Source organism: Rousettus aegyptiacus, unplaced genomic scaffold (genome assembly GCF_014176215.1).
Source record: "Rousettus aegyptiacus isolate mRouAeg1 unplaced genomic scaffold, mRouAeg1.p scaffold_m13_p_2, whole genome shotgun sequence".
Taxonomy (NCBI): Eukaryota; Metazoa; Chordata; class Mammalia; order Chiroptera; family Pteropodidae; genus Rousettus; species Rousettus aegyptiacus.
In genome coordinates this window covers 174,818,028-174,827,849 of record NW_023416295.1, presented here as the reverse complement: position 1 = coordinate 174,827,849, position 9,822 = coordinate 174,818,028, and the positions used below count along the sequence as shown (strand labels likewise).

The following is a 9,822-nucleotide window of genomic DNA, read 5'->3' as shown; positions in this document are numbered from 1 at the left end:
TTCCTGGCACATGGTAGGTCTTCCACAGAGTTTAACGAGATCGTTAGGAGTCACGGTGACTGTCATCGTACTTGCTCAGGCCACATTATAAATGCTCCGCTGCACTAGCTCTATTTCTCCCCTCGGCCTTCGAAACTCACTTGAGAGCGCATTTCCATCCCACTCCACTCCCTGCGTGAAGGTGAACAGCTGCCTGAAGCCCAACCCTCTGGCATGAATGATGCTGGGAAATGCGACCGGAAATGAGGACTCGTTGCTGGCACCCAGACGTCATCCAGGTGGCCGAGCAGAGCCACGGAAGGGGACATATTATGCAAACTGTCCTGAATATGGACCTGAATCGGCCCAGGGGGACAGTGAGCTGAGGGTGTCCACTTCCACGGCAAGTGGTCCAGGGCAAGCCGACCTGCCCTCTCGCCGCTGGCGTCCTTGATCGAATGAATGAGCGAGGGTTCTGCCGCCGGAGCCACGTCACACGAAACCACTTACGACTGGTCTTTTACGAACTCCACTGCCTCTGCTGCTTGTCCACACTAGACTCGAACGGAAAAAAACGTCCCCTCCACAACCGTATGTGTAATAGTGCTGTTCACTTCTCGGGGGCTTCCTGTGCAGCAGCTCCTCTGCCGAGGGCTTCCCGTGATCACCCTCTCGTCCTTACAACCACGAAGTACGTACGGGAAACTACTTTCATGATACAGTAGGGAAAATCCAGGCTCTGAGACATTAACTAATGTGCCCAAGGCCACACAGCTCACAAAACCCACGGAGTTCTTTTTGGGTTAAATTGGAAATTGATCCGATGAAGTGTTGGCGGTAGCATCTGGGTGTGAGTATCCCGGCACTGACCGTAAAATTCTTTGCTGTATGTTTGAAATTTTTCATGGCAAAATATTAAGAAAAAAATGCAACACGATTTCCAGATTTGTTTTACCTGCACTAACTTGAGAACCTTGACAGGACTTAGAAAAGCTGGCTCACCACCTTCGGTCCTAGGCGTCGGGTGGGCCCTGTCACTCTTAGGACCGGTCCCTCCAGGACACCATGCTTCTCTGATCATTACGGTAGGTTCCCTTCATTCACAGCAGACACAGCTTTTTGGTGGAATATTACCGAACCAACCTTCTGGAACCTTCCCTCCAAGTTTCTTCTTTAACCAGCTCAGCAAAAATGATTCAGCCTGGTGTCTGTTTGCCTTTTCATCATGCTTAGAAACTGCTTTCTTTAGCGATTCTTCTCAATTATTTTCTTCCCTGGCCGCAATGCGGAATGGATCACTGCTGTTGGGGCCCAGAGGCACTGCGATCTCATGTCAGCCAGTCCCCCAACAGCCTACGCTGGGCCCCCACACTAATCACTTTGCAAAAATGATGGGATACTGATCGATCAGGTGCCCAACCCAGACCATACGAAATATGAAGTTAGGCTCCTATGTCATTTACATAACTGTCTGCCGAATCGCTCACTGATAATTAAGAAAAGGAAATGCATAATTAAAAGAGTGCCGGGCTTCCAGAACGCTCTCTTGTGTCTTGATTGACAGAGGCAACCGTTATCATCATCGTCGTCGTCGTCGTCACCACCGTTGCGTTTAATGACGAAGGATGGTAAGCTCACGCCGGCCGGCAGCGCCTCACAGCTGCAAAGCCCTGGCGCGTCCTCCATCGCCAGCGCCGCTCGCCGCCGTCCGGGGCGGGCAGCTGGTCCGGAGTCAGCGGCTCCGTTGTGCACACGCAGAACCCAAGGCTCTGCACAGAGCAGTGACGCCTGCTGCCAGCCCCAGCCAAGGCGACGTTCGGCGGCCGCCTCTCCCACTCTCCGAACCCGGGCTGGGCTCCCACTGCTCACCGCCGCATCTCCACCAGGCCCCTCGCTGCTCCCACCACCTCGCATTTGCCCCTCCCACAGCCCAGCGCCCTCCCCCAGGGAGTGATGATTGGCAGGCGTGGGTCACGTGCTCGCCCGAGAGCCAGTCCACGGCAAGAGGGTTTCACCCTGCGCCCCCCAGTGGCAACGCCCACCCTCACCCCTATTAAGAGCATGGGAAGGGCCCTTCCCCAGAAGCAGCCAGAATGTCTGTCTCCCACCCTGGAGGCCTCAGGGAGGAGGCGGCTCCCGGAAGCGTCCCTCTCGGAGGGCCCGGAATTGCCTGGCTTCTGCAGACTTGCTCCCGAAAGCTGCAGGTGGGAAACCGGAACTCCATGCGGCCTCCCCATTTCCTGCCCCTCATCCTGAGGCTCCCAGTCCCGGGATCAGTCCCCAGGCTCCCGCCCCTCCCCTGCCGAGACCACGAGTCACGAACGGCATGGAGAGCTGCTCAGACGTCCCCCGTGCTCTCCCGTGCAGACGTCCCCCGTGCAGTTCCAGGGACTGTCCAGCCGCACACCAGTTCCCCTTCCCGCCGGCCGAAGATGCCCGGGCCCCAGCAGGCCTTGTGTCTGGCTGGCCCGGGCCTGGCTTCAGCGGATCAGTGCCCCAGACGAGTGACCTCGGAAATGCTGGGAGCTGCCGGAGGTGGGAGAGACCGTGTCCTGCAGAGCTGGAGGAGTGCTGGCTTGCGCCATCCAAACACCAGCCACAGTCAAGTCCCATGTGTGTGGCTGAGACCTCAGCGGCTGCCAGGGCCCGGGCTGCGAAGAAGAGCTGGGACGTGAGCTGGGGCAGGGGACAGGCTCAGGGCTGCAAATGGGATGCCTAAGGCGGTGGGATAAGCCCAGGGCGGGACTCGGAGGAGAGGCTGGGTGGGAGCAAAGGGCTGCGTGCCAAATCCCTGGGGTTCCAGTGGGCCTCGGGGCGTCAGGTGCTCCTGGCCCCACGCCCCACGCCGAGAAATCTACCTGTCCACGTTTCATCTGACATAGGGTTTTAAAGAAGAATGGAGTCTGATAAATGGAATTTGAACCCCTGCTTTGTCCCTGAGGAGTGGTGTGACTAGGCAGCTGGGCTCCTCTCTCTGAGCCCAGTCTGCTCACCTCAAAAGTGGGCATGATCACACCCACCTTGCTGGATTGCTGGCAAGAATGGACAAGGCACCACGTGCCAAGCACATGGGGACTCTGCCCAGTGGCGGGCTCCCCTTCCCACTGGAGAGAATCGTTATGTCTCCCCGGCGATTTCTGGAGGGGTCAGAACGCCCACGAGGGACACAATCAGAAGCCAGGGCTCTGTGACTTGCCCAGCAGGGCTGGACATGGGCCTGGAGTGTGCTGGGGCGTGTTTCTCAGATGGGGGCGTGGTTCCAGAAATGGTGTGGGTGGGAAGCTTTTCCAATACACACATCGGGCCCTACCCTGAAAGCTTGGGTGAAGGGAGTGCCTTTGAGAAGGCCTTGGGGGACATTCCCGGATCCTGCTGGTGGAGAACCCCCTTTTTGAAAGACTCCCACGCACAGGCCATCAGGAGAATCACAAAGCTGTTTATTTTCCCACCTATGATAAAAGGTGAAGCAGGGCGCAGAGTGAACCCAGCCACTCCCCTGGAGAAGGTACTGGGGCCGCACACTCACCTGACAGCTGTGTCTTTACTAAGGGGGTTTTCTGTTTCAACAGAGCAGCGATTTACCTTCCAAGGGCCCCCACCCCCGAGGCATTATGTCATGCTGCTTCTGGGCAGAACTGATCATACCTGCCAGTCTGCAGCACCCATGTCCTTAGAATTAGGCACATAATATCTGATGGGCAAAAAAAAAAAAAAAAGGAGCGATTGTCACAATTTACACAATCAGGGCAAAAACTGGAATTTCTTTGGCATTTGGACTATTGCCCCCTGAAAAAATGTCTTTCTTTCCTTGGTCCTTAGCAATGCCCAGCCCACAGGCAGAGAAAGATGGCAAAATAGACCTTTGCATTAAGAAATAAGCAAGGTTTTCAACCAAACAGTTGAATAATTGGACTCATTATTTGAACACCAAAATATGTCAGATGGACTTATTCATCTGGCCCAGCTTAATACATGTCTGCCTAACACTACAAATACATAAAATTGAGAAATGTCTGGGTGGCACAAACGGGAACAGGGCACAGTTTCTGGCAGCAATGACTTGGCCTGGAGTTGCAGACTTGGCTGCCCCGAGGACCGGCCCTTAGAACCAGTATTCAGAGACGAAGATGTGCACATTGATGATATTTCGGTAGGACACCACACCCTCGAGCACGTAGTTCATCTCTAGCTTCAGGACGGCATGAAACGGGCCCACGATGGGCCGCACCTGGCGCACGACGCCTGGGGAGAAAGCAGAAGGCGTTCTGGAAGTTAGCGGGGGCTGCAGTCACGTAGACATGTGGGAAAGGGTTCCCTCGAGGAATTTCGGGGCTGGAAGGGGCCTCAGACCGCACCACCTCCCACTGTGAGCCAGATGCTCGAGGCCCCTGCACAGCATCTCCCCTCCAGGTGGCGAGCCCTGGGCTCTGCTCCCACCTCCAGGGACCAGTGACAGTGTGCAGCTCAGACTGTGTGGGGACCTGGGCAGTGGCCTTGGAGGCTGGCAGCCCTGGAGCCAGTGCCAGCTCCCGCCCTCTGCCAGCCAGGTGTCCTCCTCTGTCACCAGCTCCCTAACAGAGGATTTCAGAGTCTAGAAAAGGGCACGGGGTGGAAGCCCAGCAGACACCTGTCCTCTCCCTCCTGCCCACGATGCCTGGTTCTGACCCTGCGGTAGAAACGAGGCAGGTGTCATCCCCCTCCCTGTCAGACTGAGGGCGTCATGGGGTCCTAGACTCCCTTTATCCAATTCCCCATGGGTCGCACCCCTGACCCCCACTCTCCACACCTCTGTGGAAGGTGACACCCGAGCTCATTGTTTAGCGTTTGTGGTAATGGGTGAGCGAGAGGCCATCTGGGGGACAGAGGCTCGGAGTGGCTCCAGCCTGAGTAGCGGAGATTGGCCAGGACAATCAGAAGGACAGGTGACAGAAGTGTCAGCCTGGGGAGGCAGAAACCTGCTGTGTGAAGCTGCCGGGGGGCGGGGCGTTCTCCCTGGACCAGGGCAGGGAGCAGGCCAAGGCCACCCCTGGTGGCCTTTCCTGCTGGGGCTGACTGAGCACAGGGCGCAGACGAAGCTCAGCTGGGTCGGGCGTCCTGCAGGTTCCCAGGGCGGCAGGAGCTCTGAGCTCCCCACGCCTGTGCCCAGCCGGCTCTCGGTCAGGCCCTGCTGGCACCGCCTTGCCTGTGCAGAGCACCCAAAGGCTCCCGAAGAGCATTCCCCTGCGCTGCGGGATGAGACAGACGGGGCTGGGGTGAGTGCCGTCATCCCAGCTGGACTGTGGGCCTCGGGTTCCTCGGTGAGCCGACGATGCCACGTGACCGTGTGCTTCCGTACTGCGTGATCCGGACACGCCAGCACAGCGTCTGCCAACGACGTGGGCGCCCGCCGGACTGCGTGCGTGCACGCGCTCACCAGGCACCGCGAGCCGTTCTCGTGATGCAGGGAAAACTGAGAGAACCCCGGATGCAAAGCCGGCGGGGGGTCCGGGCAAGTGCCGAGCTCGCCTAGAAGTTTGCACGAGGCCCAGCAGGGGCGAGCGCGCAGGGGAGGGAGGCTGGGGGCATCAGGAAAGGCTTTCTGGAGGGGGCCCCCCCCTTGTAGAGGAAGCAGCACGAGGAAAGGGCAGGTGCCACCCACGGCTGCTGAGTTATGAGTGAACAACCCCGAGGTCCCTCCTCCCCCCTTCCCGGGCTGATCGCGGGGCTGCCCCGTCCCATGGTCCAGGGCGTGCTGACACTGCTCGACAACCGGCTCTCCGCTCGGACCATGTGACAAACTCTGCGGCAGGCTGCTTGGGAACTCTGAAGGACAAGCTTGGAGCCCGTGGCTGGCCCCACACCCGGTTACGAAACAGCCGCGGACTGCCGGGGGCGCCACTCCCGACTCCAGGCCGCTTTCCGCAGACCGAGGCACTGTGCGAGCAATGGCAGGGCCAGGCCCTCGCCCCCGCCTGACACGCAGCGCAGCGAAGGCTGGCGGAGGCTGACAGGTGGCGAGGCCCTCTGCCCCGCGGCCGCCCCGGGCAGGAACACCAAGTTCAGGCTCGGGAGGGCGATCTGGGCGTGCCGTCCCCCCCTTTCCCTCCCTGGTCTTGGGTTTCAAAAGTGAAATGCCCAGCAGCCCGGGTGGAATTCCAGGCTGTTCTAAGCAAACAAAGGCTTTGCTCTGATGGAGAGATAAGCACGGGCTTCTGCGAGCTGTCAGCACCTCGGCCCCCTCCCCGCGATGGCGTTGCAGCTCTGTCCCGTCTGAACGCCCACGAACATCGGCTTCTGGCTAAAGGCCGGGCTCGTCACCACCCTCGGTTTGCCAGCGGCCCCTGATGACTGGGCCGCCCCCGGGCACAGTCTGGCCCGCCACCCCCGTGGCCCCTTGTAGGGCGCATGGCCCCGCGCTCTCCTGACCGCTGTGCCCCCGCCTGCGCCACCTTCTCCTCTCCCCAGGTCTGAGACCAAGGATGGCGCCACCAGCCTCAGGGGCCTGGGTCAGCTGCCGACTTCACCCATCCCAGGGGCAGGAACGTGATTGCTGCTTCCGGCGCTCCGAGGGGCTCAGGGGCCTTGAAGGACAGAGGCGAGAGGCCGCTTGAGCCTGGGAACTGTGTTCGGACGGAGGAGCAAAGGAGGTGGGAAAGCAGCTCCGCAAACTATAGTTGCGTGTTCGTTTATTCCCACGTATTATTATTACATTTAACATAGCATGTAATTAATATATGCTCTGGAAATATATAGTATTATTATGAATATGAAATATTTTAACTATACAAAATATTTATTTAGATGTTAAAATCTAACTTATATGTAAATATGCATTTTTCTGTATATTACTATATATTTTAAACTTATATAAACTTTACGTGTACCTATATATTTTATATAAATTTATATTAATATTTTATGCAATATATGACTTATGTATTAATATATATCTGTATTATAAATTTATACATGAAACAAATATTATAAAATGGAAAATAATTATATCACACACACATTTAAAGAAACACTCCTTGCTGCCTGTGGGAACTTTAGTGGCATCAACAGTTCAAACCCATGGAAATTTCTGGACATCTCTACGTGTGCCAGGTACTGGGCTAAGTAAGAATGGGGAGAGAATGACAGGCCATCCTTTCTGGGCTCAGTCTGGGGACAGGGAGGAAAGAGAAGGAGCCAAGGCAGTGACGGAGCACAGCAGTACGACCCCAGATGAGTTATTTCACCCTTCTGAGTCTTAATTTCTTCTGTGAAACAAAGATTCAAACGAGCCACCATCAAAATCAGAAACGAACGCCAGACCATCCTTCCCCTCCCTCAGAAATGCCACTGGATATTAAAACGCACTCTAATGTTTAAATGTGACCTGGTTTTCACTTCAAGTGCGGCTGAATTCCTGCACGACTCAAAAACAGAGCAAGAGCTCAGTATTTCTGCTGGAGTGATTTTCAAGTTTCACGAGAAAGGAAAGCTCTAAGTGTGCAGAAGTGTCTGTATGTAAATACAAATGTTAGGGCATCACGTTCGGTCACTTCTCCGGGTTAGTTTCCATGATGGCCAAAGACCAGAGCGCACGCTGTCGTTCAGATCGCGAGACAGAAGAAACGCGGAAGGAAGCGAAGGGCCGCGGTAGCGGAAGGGGCATGAGACGGAGCGGGGAGGGGGCTGGGGGCCGACGCGGGGCGCAGCTAGGGCCTGATTTTCTCAGGATCCTTGCATTTAACAAGAAAAATTATTAAGGCGGAACAAAGGCGAGCTGTAAGGATTACACGAGAAACGCGGTGCGAGTGCACGGGGCTGGTGCCGGGCCGGTGCCGGGGCCGGTGTCCCCCTCCCGCCCCGCCACGGCGCGCTGCTCCGCCCCTGCCCTCTCGCCTGAAGTTCACGCTGAACCTCAGACTCTAACTCCAACGCTGGGCAGCCCAGGGCCCCCCTTCCCAGGCCGCACCCACTCAGTGAACTGACTGCGGCCGCTTCTGCCAAACTGCCCTGGGGCTCTGGTTTGCGTGAATTATTCCCTCCCATCCCAGGTTAGTTCAAGCTTGAGTTCCAACTGCTTGTCCTCACCTTGACTGAACCCTAGCTTTATCCTGATGTCTCTTTTTTCTTCATAGCTTTCCTACCCATCCATCCACCCACCCACCGACCCGTCCATCCATCCACCCATCCATCTATCCATCATCCTCCCGTCCATCCAATACAGGAGAAGTTTAAGAAAGATTCTACAGGAACTGACTTTAGATTGGATTTTGAAGACTAGGTAGGTGCCTAGGGAGCAGCAAGGATATGAGCAAACCCCAAAAGTATGAGGGTTCAGGCCAGTTCTAGCGTTAATCTTGGGGACAGAAAGGCAGGCGAGGCCGAGGAGGTGGCACAGAGCTGGTTCGGGGCCTGCACGTCCCACAGAACCGGCGACCTGGGTCTGCAGTTTCCTGGCCCCGCCCCACGGCGGATGCCACACGTGTTCTCTCGGAGCCCCGCCCACCTTCCCCTGCCGGAAACTCGGGAGGGCGGAGAGGAGCACGTGCCGCCCACACGTGGCACTGAACACACTGCAAAGCCTCCGCCCGGGATCCCAGCCCGTCCATCCGCCTGGCTCCGCAGACGTGAAGCTGGTGTCTGCCACGTGCCAGGCACCGCGGACCAGCTGGACTGCTGTGTCCTCTTTTGTGAGGCCTTCCCGGCCCCACTTTGTGTCACCTGGTACCTGCACGACACCACATCTGCCCACTGTAGGGAAACTTCACAGCCAGCTCCCACTCCAGGGTCAGGGTCTGCCTCACATTCATCTCTGTCCCCCTGTCCCCAGCCCAGGGCCTAGAGCAGGACGCAGCAGGAGCTCAGTCATGGCCATTGAGCGAGATGAAGGCAGAGGAAGAAAGAAGGAGCGAGAAGGAAGAAGAGAGAAAGGGAAGGGAGGAGAGAACAGAGAAGGGGCGTCCGTCCTTGAGGCCCCGCAATTCAGGAAGGAAGATATAACTGTCCTGAGGGATGGGGGGCGGGGGGCCACCAAAGACTCCGAGCGAGGACAGCTTTGTTTGGAATGACCGTTCTAGCAGCAAAATGCAGGACGAAGGGAGAGGGCCGCGTCCATTACGCACACCGCGTCCCCTCCCTGCTGGGTGTTTCCCTCTCCGGCTTTCTACAGCCCCAGGAAAAAAAAAGGCCGCAGCGCTGAGTTCAGCTGTGTTAATCTTCCAAACCCTTGTCCCTGGCATTTCTGCTTCGGGTCTCAGACACCGCTGGTATTCCCTGGCGTGTTTGTGCTTCTTAAAGATATAATTAAGCCTTTTTTTTCCCTTTGAAAAATGCAGGCCCCCTCGGGCACTTCACCTTCATGTCTTGTCTCTGCTCAGTAAATTGCAGCTGATGGGGGCGGGGGGCAGTCCGTGCCTGCGCACAGAGCACACGAGTCCACTGAGGACCGCCATCGCCTCTCGGGGCCTGTGGCTTGGACTCCAGGACCCTGGAGCCATCCCCAAGCTTGAGGCTGCTGGTGTCTGAGGCTGCACTTGACTGTCCATCAGTTATTTGAAAGCATGAAAAGCAGAGACCGGGCTCTGATCTCTAAAGTCACAGCCTGAGTTCCTACGTCGGTGCCTCACTGACCAGCTGTGTGACCTTGTGCCAGTGGCCGTCCCTTCTGAAGTTCAGCCTCCAAATCAAAAGTCCTGCGATGCTAACTGACAAGGTCTGGTAGCGTGAACAGGGTCGTCGGAGTGTTTAACAGAGGGGATGATGAATCAGGAGACTGTGCCGTGTCTCCTGCCCGTGGAAACCAACTGTGCTTTTTTAAAGGACGGAGATGCGAGTTGGGAACGGCAGAGGTAAGAAGGCCACACGGCAACA

The 9,822-nt window shown here is 56.8% G+C and overlaps 1 protein-coding gene across 1 annotated transcript in view; it reads right to left on the bottom strand.

The window, feature by feature from the left end:
• Positions 1-3,395: 3,395 nt before the first annotated feature.
• The window catches only part of FBLN1 (fibulin 1), a 67,834-nt gene continuing 61,407 nt past the window's right edge, over positions 3,396-9,822 (bottom strand). The window contains exon 17 of the mRNA XM_016135706.2: positions 3,396-4,221. Within this exon, the coding sequence (XP_015991192.2) occupies positions 4,082-4,221 (140 nt within the window). The 3' untranslated portion in view covers positions 3,396-4,081. The remainder of the gene's footprint in view (positions 4,222-9,822) is intronic.